Below are 25135 nucleotides of genomic sequence, written 5' to 3' on the forward strand. Positions count from 1 at the left end.
CAGCTGTACCTTAAACATTGTTTTAAAATGCATTACGTAATATAGGGTAGGCAGTCGGCAACTGCAGACAAATGGAGTAAATCAGAGCTCTGCTTTACTACAAAGTAGATGATCTCTCAGTACCCTAGCCCACGAGTTTAATACCTGCCCGGTATAGAAAAATTGGTTGTATCGTTGTCCGATTTATCTTTGAGTGTCCTTCACCAGTTTTAGGTGTTCTATCCGGAGTCTAATTACTAGTAGCTTGAGGCTGTTAAGCCAGTTTCTTCTGTTTCGAAGGATGGATAATGGGAATAAATTTGGAGAGTAGAATAATTTAATTAATTTTATGAATGTCACTAATATTGCATACATGTTCAGTAAAGCATAGGTATGGAAAATTGATTGAAAACTGTTAAATATTAAATTTTGTCCTTCCTAATGAGATGAGTTTCACTGGATGGGTAGTGGAACCATGTGCCAGTTCTCAGAATGCGGACTATCCATGTCCTACAGCTGCAAACACAAACAAATCGTCAGACACGGCTCAGTATTTTGAAAACTGTTTATATGTCAGTGATTTTTTTCCGTATAGTCTCCTCTGAATATATCGACGACGAAGTCCTACAGCGAAAAGGTCGTTTTACAAGAACACAAACATTAAATTTTGAAGTAGGCCAAGATTTAATAAAAATATTATGGCAGTCGCCTGGTGGAAGAAAAATCCCGAGTCAGGATGTTTGGTATCGAAATTCAAACATGAGGCTTCCGATTACGAGATGCCAATACTAATAATTAACTTACATTCATCCTATAAACGTGAACAAATAATTCCTACAATTATTTCTGTAAAACAATTGTTTTCATGGAACGTTCTGCAAAACTTAAGAATTGTGTGTATTCTATCGAAATAATTATGGATTGGTGAGTTAATTCAATTCTCCCTCTCCTGGAACAAACTAGTCAAGCAGATACTATTAAACCACAATAATAATAAAATTAGCTGCTACGCTCTGCAGGCGCGAGCACTCAAAGTAGATACGGTATCCATGCTTCATATACTGACAAGAAATCTCCTTAATTTTTAAATCTTAAAACTGTTCACACTTTATTACGCATTATCTATTAGAGAAAATTTACTGAATGCTTGGTATTGTCAGAAAGATGTTTTATCAACAGATATTACTGTTTTCGTATTGGAAAAGAAATACATTTCATTTGTTTTATTTGGTCTAGGAATTAATTCGTGCGGGTGGACAAGAGATGGCGCAACGAACGGAGCGTCCCACAGTTCCGTGTATCCACACATGTGTTGCAAACCCCTGTCATCGCGTATCGTTCGTAGTATAGGGCAGTGGATTAAAGCGTCAACAACACCAGTTTGTAGTTAAGTGAACATGGCGCAATTTGTGCCTGATAAAGTTTTTGCGGGGTGTCCTGCTGCATTACTTTAACATGCAGAAAAGTGCGACTGAAAGTCATCGTATTTTGGTGGAAGTGTATGGTGACCATGCTCTAGCTGAGCGAACGTGTCAGAAGTGGTTTGCACGGTTTAGAAGTGGTGATTTCGGCTTGGCAGACCAAGAGCGAGCTGGACAGCCAAAAAAATTTCAAGACGAAGAATTGACAGCATTGCTCGAGCAGGATTCGTGTCAAACGCAGGAACAACTTGCAGCAGCATTAGGCGTTGATCAAACAACAGTCTCCAAACGCTTGAAAGCCATGCGAATGATTCAAAAGATGTCACATTGGGTTCCACATGAATTGAAAGACAGAGACGTTGAAAGACGAAAAACCATTTGCGAATTGCTGCTTCAACGACAGAGCAGAAAGGGGTTTCTGCATCGAATTATTACGGGTGATGAGAAGTGGATCCATTACGAGAACCCTAAACGAAAAAAGGCCTGGATGAAACCAGGTGAACCAGGTCCATCACAACCAAAACGAGATATTCACTGTGCAAAGGTTATGCTGTGCATATGGTGGGATATGAAAGGTGTGGTGTACTATGAGCTGCTGCAACCGGGTGAAACTATGAATGGAGAACGTTATCGACGACAATTAATGCGTTTGAAGCAAGCTCTGGCCAGAACACGACCAGAATGGGAGAACAGACATGATAAACTTATTGTTCAACATGATAACGCTCGCCCACATGTCGCAAAACCGGTCAAAACCTATTTAGAAAATGTCGGATGGGAAGTTTTACCCCACCCGCCGTATTCAGCAGACGTTGCTCCTTCGGACTACTCCTTGTTCGATTGCATGAACAACGATTTGATTGGACAGCGGTTTACTTCTTCAGAAGATATCGAAACATGGGTCTCTGACTGGATCGCTTCCAAGGATGAGGACTTCTTTCGCCACGGAATCCGTACATTGCCTGACAGATGGGCGAAAGTGGTGGCTAGCGATGGACAATATTTTTCTTAAGGTATTTATGTATTTTGTGTTTGTACTACAGCTTCAATGTGTGCGTACCAACCGCACGAATTAATTCCTAGACCAAATAAGTAGACCTGTATTGAAAAGGAAGGAATATTAAAGCATAGTCAGTTTAATTTTCATCAGTTCATGATATAAACATGCCCAAGACCGTATAACAATTCGAATGTTTTAAATTCTCGATAATCAACGTAATTATTGCTAAAGTTTTGTAAGGGTCCAGAATAAAAGCTGGCACTTGTTTTTATACTAGTTTACATAGTAATTCAAGTTTTCACTATTGTGCATTACTTAATCACTTGTTCCTGTTGAATTAGAATGTATCACAAAATGGCACAAATAATGTAATTAAGAGCTATGATTTTTAGGTACTGCGTGTTATTTGCTATGAAAATGACCATATTAACTTGTGGAAAGGAAACATTCAATGAACTGTTGTGGTTGCACTGTTTTAATTCATGCACTCTTTCTTGAAGATCCTACTTTCTTTGCTTGCTCTTTTGCCGTATTTTATTTTTATTGTAGACCAGGAACACTAAATGTATGTAGCATCACATGGCTTTAGCTTCAATGTAGTCCCGTTAGACAAACCAGACCAACCACGGCTATCGCCAATCGGTAGTTTTTTTTTTTTTCATACATACATACACAAATATTTACTTTGTAATCGGAGATGATCTCACTTGACTCACTTTTTATTTTTCCGGATTTTCAGTTTCATTAAATGTTTAATGGTTTCTAGATTTTTACCTTCAATAACCTTGTTGTGGAACTTGTTTTTGGCAGTTTTGGTATTATTTTGAGTATTTATATTTGAAAAGTGCACCTCTCCCCCTTCAAATTTCATACCTAAAATCCTAGCTCTAGTAATTCACATGTGGCACATCAATATTAAGTGCCATTTTATAATTGATTGTAAAGTTCTTGGTAATTTTAAGTATATTTAGATACAATTTTAAATTATTTGCAAATAAGAGTAGCTTGAAGCCAGTAGCATTAGGAAAGTTCTTGAAACTAAAGGTGAATGATTGATTTCAACTGATCGTATGGCAACTTTTTCTCTTCCTGTAAAATTTGCTAACGGTTCGTTGATATAGCGAGTTCTCCGCTGCTTTGGTAGAGCTCGTCAGACTTGCTCCACATGCTTTTGTCACAGTTCATCAATGCTTTAACACAAGCATTTTCTTGAACAGGCAGCTGAGAAACTTCCATGCTCCACGGTCCTCCGCTAACCTCTTCGTCTTCACGTATGATTTTTCTGTTTTTATATCATCCATTAATTGTAGTCTCCTTCGCCCTCTGCCTCTTTCCCGGCACCATACCCTCTTCATAAATGTAAGTTCACAAAAACCTCATTGTTGATCGCCACTACCCTAGTACACCACTCTTTAAGTATATTGTGGGACAGGCAGCTAAAACAATTCTGAATAGCCATGTATTATATATATATATATATATATATATATATATATATATATATATATATATATATATATATATATATATATAACGGGAGTAAAAGTTTTACTTCGAAATTAGGGTCTTGTTCTTCAACATGTTGATTCATATCTGTTACACAGTGAACACGTTTAATAGGCTTATTCTATGTATTCTTGATAATTTTTGATTGGTGCGATTGAAATGTCAAAATGTCATTTTCAAAGAAAAAAAAAAGCTACCTGGTTAGTCAAAGTAGTACTTTGGGAAAGCCTGGACATTCATCTGAAGTTAGTTCCATGCAGAAAACGTGAGTTATTTCTTGCACTTAAAAACTGCACACTCAGAGGCAGCGATCCTTGTTGGTTAGTGTACTCATGTCACACCCATGAGACAAACTTCATCGTACCGATCGCACGGAGCCGCCGATGGTGTAGGCTCTCGTCTGTACAATGCGCCTTTTAGGAATGATTAATATGAAATGATTGCTTGTGCATAGAATGATGGTAGACTTGGAATAAGGGTAAAAACTTTTCATTGCTGGGGGCGCGGTGGCTCAGTGGTAGAGCGTTCACCTCCGATGCTTGTTGGGGTCGCTGGTTCGATTCCAGCTCGCGCCGTGTGAACTGTGGTGGATAAATACCGTGCTCGTGGGTTTTCTCAGGGTTCTCCCGTTTCCTCCCACTTTCTTTATTCCATTTCATTCATTTCTAATCAGTCTCCCTTAACCTAACCGGTATAACCGCGGGAGGTAAAACTGAAAGATTTCATTTTTCAATTGTTGAAATACAGTATGGGAAAATTTATTCAGCAGCATACATTTTTTAAAAGTTCATTTTCAAAATAACTGATAGTGAAAGTATTAGGTTTGAGGAATGCTTTCGGGTTTCATCCTGAAGTAAAGTAAAATCCCAGCTTACACCTCGTCGCGGGAAACGTCTTAAACGGCTGATATAGTTTGGGACCGACTCCCGGAATGAGAAGTCAACCAACTTCTACTAGGTGCCAACGGCTTTCTCGGTGGGCAGATGAGCAGGTAATCTTGTCATTAAGAGGAAATTATTCTGAAAGGCGGATGAACCACAAGGTGGTACGGCATGGAGATATGGAAAGGAAATGGGAATAATACCACACTATCTTTTTCCCAGGAGGTGGCGAAGAATAGATACGATTGTTCTGAGGTAAAATAGTCCGTTCGGATCTCCGGGTGCAGACCACTCCGGAAAGAATCAGAATTACTGGAACGTACGAGCTCACGACGGTAAAGTTGAAATTGATAAATGTAAAGTGAACGTCGACTTGAGTGAAGTGAGATGATACCAGGAAATTATACAATATTCTATTCGGGTGGCGTTAAGGCCGAGAACTGTGTCGCCGCAGCAATGAAGAAAGAAGTGGATATAACGATAAGTAGTGCCCGTTGGCTACAAGTGCCCGTATATTAGCGCCAGGTAATTTATGTAATTAGATGATGAACAAATATATTCTGTATAAATATAGTTGAATTGTTGAAATTGAATGATACAGTATATATCTTCTATCTTATAAAATAGAGGATCTGCCCTTACAACAAAATCTTGAAGCCATAAGTCAGTTTCACCACCCCTACTTTGCCCACTCCGTCCAATAGGATCACAATGTTTTGAGCCAATAACGAGAGTAGCCAATCAGACGTGCCGATGCTTGGTTGTTGTTTGGTTTCATCGATTTAATAGGATGACAATACATATGGGCAGATCCTCTATTTATAAAATCCTTGATAAAAAGTATATCTAAATCACTATAATTATTTTTTATATAACGGTAATTTTAGTTATATATTATTCTCCCAAGTCCACTCTTTTATAACACTAAACGTGATAACAGTTTGAGATTTAACTAATTCATTTATTTAATATTCCACTTCTAAACACATTTATATATATGAGGCGGCTCCTCACGGTAGGCAAGGCCTACCCTGGTTTCCCTAAATAATTTATGAATTAAATCTTTAAAATATTTATAGAGCATTGTATCAACTTTTCTGTAACAGTCTTCGAAATGTTTAAATTTGCAATTAACCCATAATAACCCAGGTTTTCCAACTTTCGATTTTTGTCTTGGCGTTTCACCAGGGGAGGTCCGGTACCAAATGGTAACGCTGGGCTAATACAATATCAATTAAATCTTTTCATTTGGGTGCTGCGTTACCATATGGTAACTTTGGACTAATAAAATATCATTGGAAATGTGGTTATTATGAGTTTATTCCGCATGTGTGATACTACAGAAGTGTACCCCTCTATGAACGATACAGGTATTACTACGTACAGATTTTTTTAATAGAAAACACAAAATTTAATCTTTCTCTTTTTCTGAATTCAAATGTAAACTTGCATTTTACAAAATAACAACAACAATAAAAATATCAAATACCATCGCAAAGGGAACTGCAGGAAGCATATACAACACTTCTATTTCTGGTGGTAGGGGTGGAAGCAAAATATGCAAAGCCCAACACCACACTTTACACAACCTGTGCCACAGAAACAATCTTTCTTTCAGACTTTGAATATTTTACATGGTTGATTGGTTGTATCAATAGAGGTAACAGTAACTGTTGTCTTGCCATGGAGCTACCAAAATAACGTCATCGCTGATTTCGAAATCAGAAAACTCCTTTCCTTTGCAGTTTTTAGGAACATGATTTTCCCTTATAGTCCTGGTAGATTAACCACATTTTTAAAGTTTGATAATAAGTTCATGTTAGTGAATAGATTGTCAAAATACAGTTAAGGAAGCTGCTTCTTATTGGGTAATTGGTTCAACATACGAACCATGGTAGCTGAAGGCTTGCCAAATATTTTGTCAGTCATCACTCTGGTTTTGTTTACCTTGTGATATATCAAAATTGACCAGATAACCATTGAATGTATTCAAACACAATGCTTTGTATCTAGATATAATCGGCTTTCTCCTAATAAACTGTTTACAGGAATGTCTGCCACAATATTCTATCATTGATTCATCAAAATCAAGGTGCTGACCAGGAATACAGTGTTCCATAAACTTCTTTTGTAGTTTACTTATTAGTAGGCGTAGTAGCTTCTACATTTTGTCTGATCTATCAACCTTGTTATCTGCAAAACGCATTATCTGCCGGATCCTGTTGCGCCTCATAAAATCATATACAAGTTGATTTCACATATCTGTCTTATTCCCGGTAAAAGCGAAATCCAGAAAGTGGATTATACCCAAACACACAAGAATCTCCAAGAAACACTTGAAGTCATCTTTTGAAAGATTTGGATCAGGGCAGTTTCTGAATTCACTGTAACGACGACTCTCTCCTATCAAATCAAACAGCTCATTGTTAAATAATAATAATCATAATAAAAACCCTTCGAACAGTTCAACTGGTGAGAAATCATACTTCGAAAAATTACTTCCTAGAAAGACTGCATTTGATTTTTACTAGATCTTTTTTCATTTAAACTATTTGATGGCAAACGTAGTATTATTATTTGTATTACTACAGAAACGCTTTTGTCCATTAAATGAAGAGCTTGGGATATGTGAAACAATGTCAAATCCATGTAAAGGAGGACAGGTCTTGATGACAGCCCAATGCCCATCAAAACCACAGCTTTGAGATTGAGAAAAATCGATCTCTGAACTCGAATTTATGTTGTCTGGCTGGCAATCCATTATATTTGATCCGAACTCACCTCCTAAAAATCTTGAGTTCGTAAATACTAAGCACCTACAGAAAGTTGGCGGGAGCTAAGATTGCCCAGCAAGCATCCATCTTCAACTCCGGAGTCTTCATCGGAAAGAACATGAGGCTCTATATAAATATTCTATGTTCGGTAAAGACTTTTTTTTTCAATAGTTAAAATAATTTCGGAAAGGATCAATCCTCCGCAAGAAGGATAAAAACGAGATCAATTACAATTACTAAGTTGGCGATACAACTGAAGTGGAAGAAAAAGAGAAGTGAGGGAAAATTGATACTAAAACCATATTATTAGGATTTGTGGAATTTACTTAATTCATATAAAATCTTAACTATGTTCTACCTACATTGTAAAATTATTTTTATAACGGTGCTTTGCTCTAATTGCTACGGTAAAAGCCCAGCGTTATCAAATGGTAACACAAAAACAATCTATTACAGAGAGCACGAAAATGAAGTTTGATTAATCGTGGTACCATTACACAATTTAATGATGTATTACAGGAAAAATGGAAGGAACAAGACATCGGAGGAAACAAAAAGCAGACATACTCTTCCAGGTGAGTCATTTCTGATATCTTGCACAGGCCAACAAAGGAGACGTAGCTCACTCACACAAATATAAATTTGACACCGTCCTCTCTGTACCACTACTATTTCCAGTCATCCTACACCACAACACAAGAGGCACTTCATTGATGTATACCTAACATTTTTTAAAAATTAAAAAAAGATTCCTATGTTTTACGTTACCAAATGGTAATGCTGGATTGAAATGGGTTAATGATACACGCAAAGGCCTGGACGAACGTGCGCTCATCAACTTTTGCACGTAGTTCATGAAGAACCCGCTAGTACAAGGATGCAAATAACCACGCCCGGGGTGAGTGGTTCATCGGTGCGAGCGAGTGTTTAATATCCTATCGAAGGTAAGTAAATGATTTCTATTGAGATGTGGGCTAGTAGCTTTTTAATTGGGCGAGTAAAATTTTGTTGCTTATTTGCATCCCTGCGCTAATAGCTCTGAAATAGCTACGGTCAGTAAAGTTGAATCAGCCTGCTCTATCAGTGTGTATTGTAAGTTTTAGCACATGAAGAAGCATAATATCCAACACATTTTCCGAAGCACACACGGCGCATGCGTATAAAGCTTTGGCCGGCTCTTGCAGACTCTACCTACCCCAACAGATACCTCTGTAAAGCATAGAGTGATCGCAGTTGTGTTCCTGTGTGTTGGTGTTTGTAGTATGTGTGTATCGCAATAATGCAGTTACTTTATAACGTTTTGCTTTATGTGAGAAGAGACAAAAAATTTTATTATGTATGTGTAAGTACGTAATTGAAACTAGAAGTGTGTTTTTGTGCAGTTTATTATATACCTAGGTATGTGTTCGATATATATATATATATATAAGCAACATGACAGATATAGTGAATGATCTTTTGCATAATCCTTTTTCGCGCCGTAGTGATGTAGAAAAACGGAACATTTTGGATAGTGGGCGATAAACTCCGTTGTTCATAGAGTTAATGCCAAAAATGCAAGAAAATTCAATAATCTATGATATGAAACACACAAATGGTTAACAGGAAGTGAAATTAAAGCTAAACTGTGTTGTTGGCCATGTTTGTTATTGTCAAGTAAAGAAGGTACTTGGAATCGTGATGGCTATTTCGACATGAAAAAATTATCGAAAGCTATTCACAAACAATGAAATTTCAAAAGAACACATCTTCAATGCTGTAAATCTAAAGACACGAAAAAACTTTAAATCCAATTTCTGAAATGTCTGAGCAGCAAAAGATTGCAAGAGAACAATATAATAAGAAAGTGGAGAAAAACAGACAAATAATGAAAAGATTGATAAACGTGATCGTATTGTTGTTCAAGCAAGAATTACCCTTCAGAGGACACGATGAAAGAGCAAGCTCATTGAATCGCGGGAATTACATAGAAATTGTAACCAGATTTTTTGTTACGATGAAGATTTACGTCAACACTGGGAAGAGTTGGGGAAGACTTTCACAGGTGTATCCAAAACAATTCAAAATGACCTTATTGAATGCGTATACGAAGAAATAAGGGATACAATAACGATAGAGATTAAGGAAGCTTCTTTCTTTTTAGTTCAGTGTGATAATACAACCGATATTACAGAACTATCACAGTTGTAAATTATCGTGAGATACGTAGAACGATTTTTAGGTTTTCACAATATTAGTAACCATAGAACTGCCACAATTATGTTCTTTACTTCTTAACGTTCTCAAAGATTTCAATGTCGAAGGGAACCTGATTGGTCAGTGCTATGACGGAGCTAGTATCATGGCTGGTGAAATTGCCTTCAGATACTCATGAAAGGGTATGCTCCACAACCATTGTTTACACGTTGTGCCGGTGCTGTCCTATCAGTTATAGCTCAGAATAATCTCTAAAATACTCATTAAATGAATGCAATAAGTTGGGGATGCACAACATTGTACTTAACTGTAAAATTGTAATTGAATTTAAATGAAATTCAGATGTTTCAAATTTGAGAATGACTAGTTGGGGGAAAGGTGTGTTGAGAGAAAGAAAGGTTTTAACTAAAAGATAAAGGAATGAGCACTAGCCTGATATTCCAACGAGGTTGGCGTCGTCCTGGTCATCTGGAACGATGAATGTCTTTCTCTGGAGCAATTCTGGAAATGCTGGAATCGGTCAACATCTGGATCTATATCCTGTTGATCTGCTAGGAGCGTCGAGTTCTCTTCTTCACGGTGCGCCTTTTACAATGTCCTTCATCTTCATTGCACTACTCTGATGTCAGATTCAAATGTGTCTGCGGCGATGAACCTACAGAATGGTATTCTCGGATTATAGAGTCGGTCGTCCTCCAATGGTGCGATGTGCTTCTCTCCGACGATCCTGCACCTTCCTAAACCGTGAGGCGAATACCCCCTGTCGATCTGTCGTCCGTGGTTTTGTTTGGCTGTAAAGTCCTGAGTCTGGCATTCAGAGAACGGTGAAATATCAAGCTATGCGGAAAATCAAGAAGGAAACTAGTGTTTATTAACAATTTCAAAAGCGAGAATTAACAAATACATGCTCAGAGAAGCTGTTTGGAATTTTTTTTATTCCGTTGGATTTTAGAGTTCATGACACTGTCGAAGATAATCGTAAAAATAATGAAATAGAATTTAACGAATTAAATCAATAGTTCGCAGTCATCTCACAGTCACATCACTGTTAATACACAGATACTTCACACCCCCGCCTCGAAATCGGAAATACACAAAAATTTTAATTTTCCCTAGTACAATAAAAAATAATTTTAATAAAAGATTCCAAAAAATGTTCGTAGAGTTCTCTGATATACTGTTTCTTTTCAATCAAACTTCCATTGCAATCTGCTGTGTGTATATTTCAAAACAGTTCATGTCACTGGGTAACCTTGAGCGTACGACGACAGCGTCTCTGGGAAGATAGAAAGTAAGAAAAAGAAAAATAAACATTAGTACTTGCATAATATTATTGTGAGTGACGTGTTTTAGTGTGTTAGTGTGGAGTTCCATTAGTGCTCTTTAGAATGGGAAATGAAAGATAGGGATAATAAAATTAATTATCACTAATACAAATAATAATTAGAAACTTGGATACAACGTATAATAAAAATAAAGAAATCATAATCAAATGAACATCTTATAAATGTAGTAAAATCTAATATAGACCTCTCTCTCTCTCTCTCTCTATATATATATATATATATATATATATATTATCCGGTGAGAAAATGCAAAGATTTTGGGAGGTGATAGGGGAGGTCATTCTAAGCCAAAATGCCTTTATGAACATAGGGTCTAATCCACTTCGTTTCGGAGATAGGGGTGTAAGGAAGTTTTTGCCGCTTGCACTTCTCAAGTTCCGTGCGAAAGCTTATAGAACACCCTGTGGTTGGTTTTACGTTAAGTATTATACCTCGTTTTAAAGCTACTGAAACAGGCTTTCAGACGGTATACAGTTTGTTCACGTACTGCATACAAGAGGGAAATAATGGAGGGAACATTTTCGAATTGTGCTATAAAATTCCCTTTTTCAAACAATTTTTCGCTATTCTTGGGTGGAAACACTGGCAATAGAGTAGCAGGATTTAATTGGGGGAAACGATGCTGTATACCACAAACCCAGGTGAAATGTCAATGTAGTGTCTTCATTAGAAAGAAGAGAACATTTCTTACTAATCACTCTATTACAAGATTCGAATTTACTATAGCTTATAGTGGCTACGAATGTTAATAAACGCGTGTTTAAGCAAAAGTGGGAATACAATTCTATTCTTTAACATCGACAGCTCTACATTTCTATCGAAGAACAATGTTGTAATCCACGGCACAATGTTGAACAATGTTGTTTCAGATGGCAGCAGCAAAGTCCACGTGAATGAAATACTCGTACAGTTGTCGAGACCAGAGCATCGAGTGCAGTACAGTTGTCGAAGGCGGTAAATAATTATTTCCAGTGCACGCAAACATTCTGATCGTCTCACGTACACGCAACAGAGACGTTGCCACGGTTCGGCCCAAATTCCTGGAAATGTTTTGGCATACCTTCTAATAAGCTGCGTACCGCAACTCACCAGCTTGAAAGTTCCCTTTGCTATTTTGTGTCGTGGATTCATGTGATAGCTGGAATGTCGAGACCGTTAGTAAGTGTAGTACAGTGCGTGTTTGTAGATTGTGAACGAAGTTGGTGTGGTGACTGTGAAGACGGTGTAGTACTAGAATGCCGTTCCAATATACACACGCGGAATATGCAGATATGATGTATGTCTACGGGTTTTGTGATGGTAATGCCAAAGGTGCTGTGGATGAATACCAGCGTAGATTTCCTGGCCGCAGAGTCCCTAATGCACGCGTCTTCACAAACGTGTATACTAAACTGCGTGAAACTGGTGAGCTTCCCAGCGTGAACTTAACGTCGGAACGACCTTCAAAATACACCCCTGAGCAAGAAGACAACGTTATTGAGGCTGCAACGCAACGTCCAACAACCAGCGTTAGGAGACTTGCTACTCAACATCAACTTCCACGTACTAATGTATGATCTGTCAGGAAAGTAAATGTACACCTATTTTTCGAGTCTGGCATTCCTGCGCTCCATCCGTGGAGAGTATGAGAATTAAATCAATCAAATGTTTACTGAGGGGCAAAAAGAAAAGCTTAATCTGAATAAGACATTGCAGAGAGGCACAAGCTGTGAATACGAATAGTGCATTGTGTAAATAAAGGACGACACCGAAAGAGAAAGCCAGAAACAGCTATTAAACTTACAAAAAAAGAGTAAAAATTGTCGAAGTGGGAACATAAAACACAAATACAACAAATACGCCGACAAGTAAACGATCACCATGCCATGATCTTGGTGTAGTGGTTAAGGTGCTGGCTTACAAATGCAAAGGACGCAAGTTCGAATCCTCGACAAGGACATTTTTAAAAATTTTTGTTAATAATACATACAACTCATGAGAGATGGTAAAAGAGGTCGTATTTAGTTTTTCGTAGCAATTATTATTGGTAATGTTTAGTACTGATAACACTTTTTGTCTTTGCGTATTGCTTTTGTTCTTGTCTTCATTTCGAAAGAGAAGAATATTCGAACAAATGCCACCAAAATTCCTCATATTTTGAATGTAAACGCCATTTGCAATTAGTAGAGAATAAAAATTGAACGTTCCGATGTAGCTGCAAAAAGTAAAAGGAAAAACATGGAAGTGGACCATACTCTTGGTTATTAAAAATACAATTTCTACATGCCTTACACCTCCCGACCACGTTTCTACGTTAGCAAGTAAGAGGCTTGTGTTTAGGTTAGGCTCGTCAATACGTTTTGCAAAGGGGCCCGGTTTAGCTCTGACGCACCACAGGTGCGAGAAGGGAGAAAAACACTTTTTCTCTCTCCCTCTGTGTGTCTACTTATGTATCTATTTGTATATATATATAACTCTATTTGTGAATGCCATAACCACCCTAATTTTCAGCGGATTGAGACGAAACTTGGCACAAACATTAATTGTTGAAATATCTTGATGAGTTCGTTAACCAGAATAATCAGATGAAAATGTTCAAAATGGTGGCCCTTCAAACTCTTAAAAAGTTCCAAGGGAACCAAATTTCGCCCATTAATAGGTATTCAGAAAGTTTGAATAAATTTTCCTCTTTTACTGAAATATTTGTGTGCAGAAACTTATTGAAATATTGGACCCGATTAATCGCCTAAAGAAGGTTCACGCCCTTTCGCTACGGTCAGTTTTTTTTTTTTTTTTTTTTTTTTGCAGAAGGGGGTTATTTTCCTATCGGAACAAGATGATTGTTAGTGATGATATGAAATTACACATTGAAAGTGAAGTAACTTGTGTAACGTGTTATTTGAAAGAATAATATAATAAATGTGCATTCCTCTAACACAGAGAACTGTAAATCATGTATTTCGAGTTCGGGAGCCTGAATGGCGAGGAGTGTTATTTGATTTGCTTTTTAGTAACACATTGCATTGCAAATAAAGGTAGGCACCATTAGTGGTAAATAAAATAATAATAATAATAATAATAATAATAATAATAATAATAATAATAATAATAATAATAATAATAATAATAATAGTTGTTGTTTGTGGCAAGGCAATATCTTCCTCAGTTCTTCTTCAAACGTAATGATTGTAACGCCATATCTCCCTTACAAACAAAATATTAGCAATTTATATCGAGAGAACGAGAAACTATAGAGCGATGGGACCAACGTTGGACAGTATGCACTCATAATACTCAGAAAAGTAAGCGATTTCAATGCAAAATGAACGAAGAGTCATTGTCATGGGTACTCATGGGGCCACGGCAGAGCCCTCTTTAGGCAAAATGTCGATAGCTTATATCGAGAAAACAGGAGGTGATACTGGGATGGGACCAACGTTGGACACCGTGGACCCATAAGGCGCATCGAAAAAATTAGGGAGGCGGGCGCCAGCCAGCCTTACTTATTTCCACATAATAATATAAAATTATATTGTCGAAATACACACACGAGTTAGCTACTAATATTTCATATTATTATTATTATTATTATTATTATTATTATTATTATTATTATTATTATTATCATCTACAGCGTCTTTTCATTACGTGAGCATGTTTGACATGAAACCAAAGAGAAAATCCATCCTGTAGCGAAAAGAAACAATACTTTCTCTCAAATGGATAAAATATCAAGCCGAGATTGATTCGAACTCGCATGAACGGCGCGAAAAGCCAGTGCTTTGTCCACTATTTTTTAACTGACTCACCGAACGCGTTTCAGTAACTTACTTATTGCTAATTTTACTTGCTTCACTCGTTTAACTTGCTTTTTCTAATAACTTATAACGACAGGGACACGAACACTGAAACATCGAGAACAGTTAAAAATGATAGATGCTCTCCCGCCGAGAATCGAACCCGAGACTCCATACACCCAAGGCTCACGTGCTAGCCTCTAGACCAGCGGCGATGGTAATGCTCACTTCCTGTGTCGTTAGGGATTACGACCACTGTATTGCCAGCTATCACTTCTGTGGGTTGTATACTATGATCACATGTTTCTTCTTTGGTGGAAGAGTAAAACCTACATTATATGTAATACATGAGGTATTTAGACCTACATGCTCTTCATATAATGTAATAAAAGGGTCATGGTGTCGGATTTTAATACATGACGTATTGCAGTATACAACATGCTTTGCATTACTTGTTTGTTTGTAGACAGCTACTAGCTTAGTGTTCTGAAAGGTTGTGTATAAACTAGGGGTAGCCCGTTCCGGAATTATTAGTTTTCGGACTCCCGAAAGTAAAGCCGGACAAATTCCGGAATTCGGAAAATTCCAATTTTGTAATAATTTCGGAATTCGGAAAAATCCGGAATTTAGAAATTTCTGATTTCGTTAACATTCCGGAATTCGGAAAATCCGGATTTTTTCGGAAAGTCGGAGTTTTTCACAATTCCGGAATTTTCTAAATTCCGGATTCTTTCCGAGTTCCGAAATTCTTCTGAATTCCGGAGTATAACTGAATTCCATAATTTTGCGAAATCCGGAAAGTGAAAGTTCCGCTTCCGAAGCGGAAATAAGTCTTTGACCAGGTAATGGCGACTGCTTTGAAAGAAATGGGGAGTATGAGAATTCAATCTGTCATATTTGTAGTTTCGTGTGGAGAAAGAACGAACTTGTGAACCAGTGGTTTAAGAAAAACTCAAGTTATTAATATAAACTTAGCCGACTTCATAAAAGAAATACGAAAGACATTTTGAATCGAAAAATATAACATACAAGTTTGCAAGCGGAGACAAAGAAACCTAACGTAACCAGACTAAAGACGGATCGTTTACCGCGTAGCGATCGCGGTTCAGTGGTCAAGGTGCTTCTGCGAATGCACGTTGCAATTTGTTTTTCTTACTTTAGAATTTTTGATGGCGATTGATCAGCGATAACATACGTTTTATTATATTCAGATATTTGAATACTCGGATGTTTCAATACTTGAACTATCAAATCTTCAGGAATAATAATAGTAATAATAATAATTATTATTATCTCGTAGAAGATTAAAATCTAGAAGCTAAATTATCGCTCAGGTCATACCGTTACAAGGAGAAACGTGACATTTGGAAAGAATATTTCGGTTTGGTTTAATGTTGCTCACGAGAAGAGGAGTTTCTCATCTCGTTTCTAAAACAAATAAAATAACATGAGAATTAACATTTTACATTCGAGACGGGTCAGGGCTAAATCAAAATTTTCGTCTCTCTTTGGAGATGAGAATCGAGACGAGACGAAAAGTGTCGTAAACATTTCCCGTCTTGTCTCAATTCTCGAAATAGTGTATGTCCATTCTTTAAGTAACAATTGCTCTGTAGACTGAATCTCATAGGCTATTTCGTTACATTGTATTTCAGAGCTCATTGAATTATGCTCTGTGTAGGTATTTTTGTAGCAAAGCTTTTATATTTACCTCTGCATATTCTAAAAATTAGTTTATTATATGCCTTACTGTCGCGTGATATTCAGTTATATTTATTACAGTTATTTTCCTCAAAACATACTTTCTACATGCAACTTCAATAAAAGGTTCTAGTTTAAAATGTTGGTAGTTGCAGAGGTGTGTCTTGAAGGTACGGAACCCTTTCCCCGAAATCTCTAATTTTAAGTAAGTTTTGCCAAATTTCAGGGCAAGTTTAAAACTACTACTACTACTACTACTACTACTACTACTACTACTATTATTATTATTATTATTATTATTATTATTATTATTATTATTATTATTATTATTATTATTATTATTATATCAACTCCATGTATAATCTTTAAAAGATATACGGTTTGTATCTGAATAGTAAAAGCTAATTGACTGTCGATCTCTGTCGTCTGGAAGTCTTAAGGAGGCAAGGACATCGGTCACGTTCTGGGTTTGAATTCCGAAGGGGCAAGTATTCGGGCTCGAGCAAAAAATTGTTAAAAGTTATAGGCTTCATCCAAACATATTCAAAACAGCTGGGACCGGGTTTGGGCTTCTCAACGGCTCGAGCGGCTCGGCTTACAGCTCATTCAATATCGAACCGAATCGAGAAGTGAGCCGAGCCAACAGCTCACCACACCGAGCCGATTTGAGCCATCGGCTTAGTTGAGCTGAGTCGAAACGTGCTGATGAACTAGTTTCAACTTAGCTGGCTCGAACCGGTTCACATGAGCCGAGTAGATGACCCATCCCAACCGAGAAAGCTCGAGCCATCGGCTCAATTGAGCTGAGTCGATGGCTTGTTCCAACTAAGCCGGCTCGGGTCATCGGCTCATCCCAACCGAGCCGACTCGAGCTGTTCGCTCAGTTGATACGAGCCTAGCCGGTTGATATCACTACCCGAGTTGGTCTTCTGCTTGGGCTCAAGAATTCGACCGTGCAGATCACAGCCTTGATTTTAAGAACTACAGTATATAATTATATTGGTGATTACGACATTTGAGGCTGTCTCGTAATAATAATAATAATAATAATAATAATAAACTCTTGTCTTCTCGTTATCTAGACGAGACGAGATACACTAAAATTGCCCCACGAGATGCACTAAAATTACGAGATGAGACGCACCTCTGTCGTGAGCAACACTAAAAGTATTCCACATTACTGCTTACATTTCTCATGGCTTTTGCTTTCCAGTCTGATCAGGCCAATATTTCAAAACGAGTTAAAACGAGCTGAACGAGTGAGAGAGCCATTATCAAACTCAACTCAACTCAAAACTAGACCTCGACAACAGCGACTTGGCTCGGAACTCAATTCAAGAAAATTACCTTTGACTCGACTCAAATTGTACTCGAGTTGAATTGAATTTTGGCTCGACTTGTGCTCATCCCTATTCGTGTTTGTATTTTATGTTTCCACTTCAACAATGTCTACTCTTTTTTCTCCTTTTACCTGCTGTTTCTGGATTTCTCTTTCGGTGTCGTCCTTTATTTACACCGTGCACTATTCTTATTCCCAGCTTGTGACCCGCTTCAATGTCTTATTCAGTTTAGGCTTTTCTTCTTACATTGACTTGACATGTGATTGATTTAATTCTCACTTTCCGCGCACGACCGATGAAAATGTTTTATTATTATTATTATTATTATTATTATTATTATTATTATTATTATTATTATTATTATACTATTGAACTTGCACGGCGAAATTACTGTATAATACGATATCATTTCTGTAATTTTACTCCATTGTATGCTATTTACTTTATTAATGGGCACTAAATTGTCTCCAGATCAACGAATAAATTAACTACGGCATGCACTTTGGTGGAAATATCATTGCAATAAGATTATTGGTTCGTTCCAAACATGTTCATGTAATGATATTTCCACCAAAGTGCATGCCGTAGTTAATTTATTCGTTGATCTGGAGACAATTTAGTGCCCATTAATAAATTAAATAACATACAATGGAATAAAATTACTGAAATGATATCGTATTATACAGTAATTTCGCCGTGCAAGTTCAATAGTATAATAATAATAATAATAATAATAATAATAATAATAATAATAATAATAATAATAATAATAATAAAACATTTTCATCGGTCGTGCGCGGAAAGTGAGAATTAAATCAATCACATGTCAAGTCAATGTAAGGAGAAAAGCCTAAACTGAATAAGACATTGAAGCGGGTTACAAGCTGGGAATAAGAATAGTGCATGGTGTTAATAAAGGACGACACCGACAGAGAAATCCAGAAACAATAGGTAAACGAAAAAAAAGAGTAGAAATTGTTGAAGTGGAAACAAAATACAAATACGAATAGGGATGAGCAGGAGTCGAGCCAAAATTCGACTCGACTCGAGTTCAATCCGAGTCGAGTCAAAGGTATTTTTCTTGTAGTACTTAAAATTATACTGTAGTTCTTAAAATTAAGGCTGAGACCTGCACGGTCGAATTCTTGAGCTCAAGCAGAAGACCAACTCGGGTAGTGATATCAACCGGCTCGGCTCGTATCAACTGAGCGAAGTTGTTGTATTACTATACATCTGCTTCCGCCCCTGTCAAATCTGGTCGATCTCGTTGACGCGACATATTTGCTTTTTTATACCCCTTTCTTCGTTTACTGAACAAAACAGTAACTATTCTGAAATATACTACTGCGCATGCCTCGTAGATAAATATTTCTGATGCCAATAGTTTCCGTTTTGTCCAAGGAATGTTCTTTTTCTTATTCCCAGCATGACCCTTTTATTACATTATATGAAGAGCATGTAGGTCTAAATACCTCATGTATTACATATAATGTAGGTTTTACTCTTGCAGCAGAGAAGAAACATGTGATCATAGTATACAACCCACAGAAGTGATAGCTGGCAAGACAGTGGTCGTAATCCCTAACGACACAGGGAGAGAGTGGTGCCCTTCCCGCTTGTCTAGTCGCTAGCACGTGCGCCTTTGGTGTATGGAGTTCCGGGTTCGATTCCCGGCGGGAGAGCATCTATGATTTTTAACTGTTCTCGATGTTTCTGTGTTCGTGTCTCTGTCATTATAAGTTATTAGAAAAAGCAAGTTAAACGAGTGAAGCAAGTAAAATTAGCAATAAGTAAGTTACTGAAACACGTTCAGTGAGTCAGTTAAAAAAAAGTGGACAAAGCACTTGCTTTTCGCGCCGTCCATGCGAGTTCGAATTAATCTCGGCTTGATATTTTATCCATTTGAGAGAAAGTATTGTTTCTTTTCGCTACAGGATGGATTTTCTCTTTGGTTTCATGTCAAACATGCTCACGTAATGAAAAGACGCTGTAGATAATAATAATAATAATAATAATAATAATAATAATAATAATAATAATAATAATATGAAATATTAGTAGCTAACTCGTGTGTGTATTTCGACAATATAATTTTATATTATTATGTGGAAATAAGTAAGGCTGGCTGGCGCCCCCCCCTATTTTTTTCGATGCGCTTTATGGGTCCACGGTGTCCAAAGTTGGTCCCATCCCAGTATCACCTCTCGATATAAGTTATTGACACTTTGCCTAAAGAGGGCTCTGCCGTGGCCCCATGACTACCCATGACAATGACTCTTCGTTCCTTTTGCATTGAAATCGCTTACTTTTCTGAGTACTATGAGTGCATACTGTCCAACGTTGGTCCCATCGCTCTATAGTTTCTCGTTCTCTCGATATAAATTGCTAATATTTTGTTTGTAAGGGAGATATGGCGTTACAATCATTACGTTTGAAGAAGAACTGAGGAAGATATTACCTTGCCACAAACAACACCTATTATTATTATTATTATTATTATTATTATTATTATTATTATTATTATTATTATTATTATTATTATTATTATTATTTTATTTACCACTAATGGTGCCTACCTTTATTTGCAATGCAATGTGTTACTAAAAAGCAAATCAAATAACACTCCTCGCCATTCAAGCTCCCGAACTCGAAATACATGATTTACAGTTCTCTGTGTTAGAGGAATGCACATTTATTATATTATTCTTTCAAATAACACGTTACACAAGTTACTTCACTTTCAATGTGTAATTTCATATCATCACTAACAATCATCTTGTTCCGATAGGAAAATAACCCCCTTCTGCAAAAAAAAAAAAAAAAAAAAAAAAAAAAACTGACCGTAGCGAAAGGGCGTGAACCTTCTTTAGGCGATTAATCGGGTCCAATATTTCAATAAGTTTCTGCACACAAATATTTCAGTAAAAGAGGAAAATTTATTCAAACTTTCTGAATACCTATTAATGGGCGAAATTTGGTTCCCTTGGAACTTTTTAAGAGTTTGAAGGGCCACCATTTTGAACATTTTCATCTGATTATTCTGGTTAACGAACTCATCAAGATATTTCAACAATTAATGTTTGTGCCAAGTTTCGTCTCAATCCGCTGAAAATTAGGGTGGTTTTGGCATTCACAAATAGAGTTATATATATATACAAATAGATACATAAGTAGACACACAGAGGGAGAGAGAAAAAGTGTTTTTCTCCCTTCTCGCACCTGTGGTGCGTCAGAGCTAAACCGGGCCCCTTTGCAAAACGTATTGACGAGCCTAACCTAAACACAAGCCTCTTACTTGCTAACGTAGAAACGTGGTCGGGAGGTGTAAGGCATGTAGAAATTGTATTTTTAATAACCATGAGTATGGTCCACTTCCATGTTTTTCTTTTTACTTTTTGCAGCTACATCGGAACGTTCAATTTTTATTCTTCACTAATTGCAAATGGCGTTTACATTCAAAATATGAGGAATTTTGGTGGCATTTGTTCGAATATTCTTCTCTTTGGAAATGAAGAAAAGAATAAAAGCAATACGCAAAGACAAAAAGTATTATCAGTACTAAACATTACCAATAATAATTGCTACGAAAAACTAAATACGACCTCTTTTACCATCTCTCATGAGTTGTATGTATTATTAACAAAAAATTTTAAAATGTCCTCGCTTAAGATTCGAACTTACGTCCTTTGCATTTGTAAGCCAGCACCTTAACCACTACACCAAGATCATGGCATGGTGATCGTTTAGTTGTCGGCGTATTTGTTGTATTTGTGTTTTATGTTCCCACTTCGACAATTTTTACTCTTTTTTTGTAAGTTTAATAGCTCTTTCTGGCTTTCTCTTTCGGTGTCGTCCTTTATTTACACAATGCACTATTCGTATTCACAGCTTGTGCCCCTCTGCAATGTCTTATTCAGATTAAGCTTTTCTTTTTGCCCCTCAGTAAACATTTGATTGATTTAATTCTCATACTCTCCACGGATGGAGCGCAGGTATGCCAGACTCGAAAAATAGGTGTACATTTACTTTCCTGACAGATCATACATGATGTGCTTCGAGGACAGGGGCTGTATCCGTTCCACATTCAAAGAGTGCAACATCTCCATCCAGGAGACGGAACTCCGTGTTGCTTTTTCTCAATGGGTACAGGAGCATCCGAATGTTTTGCCATTGATTTTGCTCACTGATGAGGCCACTTTTACAAGGAATGTGATAAACAACACCTACAACTGGCATCGTTGGAGTTACGATAATCCGAGAGCAATCACTGTTAGACAATATCAGGAACGATTTTCTGTCAACGTTTGGGCGGGGATTCTTTGTGATCAGATAATCGGTCCCTTTGTGTTGCCCCAGCGTTTGACTGGTGACTATTATTTGCATTTCCTGCGCCACGAATTGCCGGTACTGCTGGAAGATGTGAATTTGGAAACTCGGGTGTCTGTACTTCCAGCACGACGGGGCTCCCTCCCATGCTACACGACGTGTGTGTCACTATCTTGACTCCAAGTTTCCTAATCGTTGGATAGGCCGCGGAGGACGCAGGTCGCTGATTCACTGGCCACCCTCCGGATCTTACACCTTTGGATTTTTGCTTGTGGGGGTGGTTGAAGGACATTGTGTACAGACGGAGGACCAACTTACGAGAAGACTTACTCCAGAATATTCAACAGGCATTCAATACCGTCAAAGAGCGACGAGCAAGCATCCATCGGGCAACAATGCATGTCCTGAGGCGCACTGCAAAGTGCATTCAGGAGGAAGGTGATATCTTTGAAAACGTGCTGCACGCTCCAAATAATATTGTTGAAGATGAACACTAGTAGTGTTACGTCTGGGTCTGCCCTCGTGCCTGCCATTGTATTCAACTACATTCCTATTGTACTCTAATTAATGTACTTTTCGACAATTATTAAACTCATAAGTATTACAATAGTATTAATCCACGTGATTGTAGATTGACTCTTGTAAGCTCCCACTATTCTTCGAATAATACAGTAATACCAATAACATTCCAATAAGGGACATAATTACTGTATAAGTGTTCAATCAACACAATTGTTTGGTTCCAGTAGAAATCTTTCTTTTACGATTAAATTCTTTCGTAAGCATTTTTCTCTGCTTTCTAATGAAGACACTAAATTGACATTTCACCTGGGTTTGTGGTTACAGCATCGTTTCCCCCCAATTAGATCCCGCTACTCTATTGCCAGTGTTTCCACCCAAGAATGGCGAAAAATTGTTTGAAAAAGAGAATTTTATAGCACAATTCGAAAATGTTCCCTCCATTATTTCCCTCTTGTATGCAGTACGTGAACAAACTGTATACCGTCTGAAAGCCTGTTTCAGTATCTTTAAAACGAGGTATAATACTTAACGTAAAACCAACCGCAGGGTGTTCTATAAGCTTTCACACGAAACTTGAGAAGTGCAAGCGGCAAAAACTTACTCTCACCCCTATCTCCGAAACGAAATAGATTAGACCCTATGTTGATATAGGCATTTTGGCTTAGAATGACCTCCCCTATCACCTCCCAAAATCTTTGCATTTCCTCACCGGACACTCTGCCTCTAATGCAGAAAATAACTTCAATATAAAATGTGACTAATACGCGAGAAGAAAAAAAACGTTGTAATACTATCTAGCTAACCAAAGATAGTAAAGTTAGACGGCACAAGAGGGGTACTGATTTCAGTTTGAGAAAAATGAGCTTTAAGTTATTTAGGCTTAAAGCGTCCGTTGACTGGAAAAGAATTTCAAAATATGGTTTTAGCCCCATATACTGACTGTAATCAAACTATATAAAATCAGTACGGCAACTATTCACCACATGTAACCTAAAACCCTAACTAGCATAAATTTTTATCTTCATCTTTCTTAAGCCTTGTCCTCTTCGGGCATCGAATCCTGGAGATCGAAAGGGATGGATGGTTCTTGCAGTAGTGACATCGATCTTCTTGCATCTTCTTGATGTAGCCATAGAAACATCTATCCATATGCGTGACGTTAAGCGAAAAAACTATGGGTTGTAATAAGTCAATTCATTCTCCTAAATCTGTCACAGTGCTGATTTTAATCGTTGTTCTATGTTGCTAATACTAATTTCACAAACACCATTACTGTAATACCCATGTACATTTACAAAACGCATGCTACCTCCAATCATGGCACATAATTCTTTAAATAGTCCACTAGTAAATGAACTACCTTTATCTAAAACAATTTCGTAGAAAATTCCAAACTTTAAAATTACTTTATGGTAAAGAAATGAAGCCAAAGTACTTGCTGTAACGTCAGGAATAGAATCTGCAATTATGTATCTAGTACAACTGTCTACTACAACCACTAGATATTTGTGATTTAACATATTATTGGGAGAATAATTCCCACTTACATCAATGTGTAAGCGGTAGAAGGGCAGAACTGAGGGATAAGTAAGCAATGTACCATACGTAGTACGAATTTTCGATTTTGAAATCTGACAGGTTGTGCATTCACGACATTTCTGATATATATATTTCTTCATGTTAGGAAAATACACTGTTTTTACTAACATTTAGGTTTTAGAATAACCAGAATGCTGATCCTAATGCAGATGTATGACAAGCATTAAAAAGTTTATAACGTAAAGAAGGAACTGCAACCAAAAATTTTGTATCTTGAGAAGTTTTCTGTTTTCTATACAAAATACCATCCTTAATAGTGAAATATAACGCTTGCATTCTATTGTAGGATTTCTATCTTCTTTTGTTCCAACCAAGAAAAAAATCTTTAAAAACGGATCTTTACGCTGCTCTGTTGCCAAATTTGGTTCATCTAAAATTGAAAACGAATTTACTATATCCTGAGTAAACAAAATTTTTGGATCTTGATTCTTTTTCACATCTTCCAAATCTCCAGGGGAGTTTGAAAATCGTGAAATAGCATCTGTTTGTATATTGCTGGAGCCACTAATATGTGAAATATTATAATTATACGATTCGATTTCACTCAACCATCTGGAAATTTTACTTACATTCTTTGTTTCAAATACAATAAACTGTGACATTCCGTCTTCAAGTAAAAATGACTTCCCAAAAGAAAATATCTAAATGGACATAAAGAATGCAGCAACGCTAGTAATTCAAGCTGGTATTGGTGTATTTTTTCTTGCTAGGAGACGTCGCATGACTACAATAATAGGAACCAGATTTGAATCGTCAGGTGAATTTTGA

The 25135-nt window shown here is 37.1% G+C and overlaps 1 protein-coding gene across 1 annotated transcript in view; it reads right to left on the bottom strand.

Moving 5' to 3' along the window:
• Positions 1 to 10618: 10618 nt before the first annotated feature.
• The window catches only part of LOC145673340 (uncharacterized), a 193417-nt gene continuing 178900 nt past the window's right edge, over positions 10619 to 25135 (bottom strand). The window contains exon 24 of the mRNA XM_081742956.1: positions 10619 to 11033. Coding sequence (XP_081599082.1) covers positions 10949 to 11033 — 85 coding nt within the window. The 3' untranslated portion in view covers positions 10619 to 10948. The remainder of the gene's footprint in view (positions 11034 to 25135) is intronic.

Source organism: Thermobia domestica, chromosome 16, assembly GCF_964235325.1.
Source record: "Thermobia domestica chromosome 16, izTheDome1.hap1.1, whole genome shotgun sequence".
Lineage (NCBI taxonomy): Eukaryota > Metazoa > Arthropoda > Insecta > Zygentoma > Lepismatidae > Thermobia > Thermobia domestica.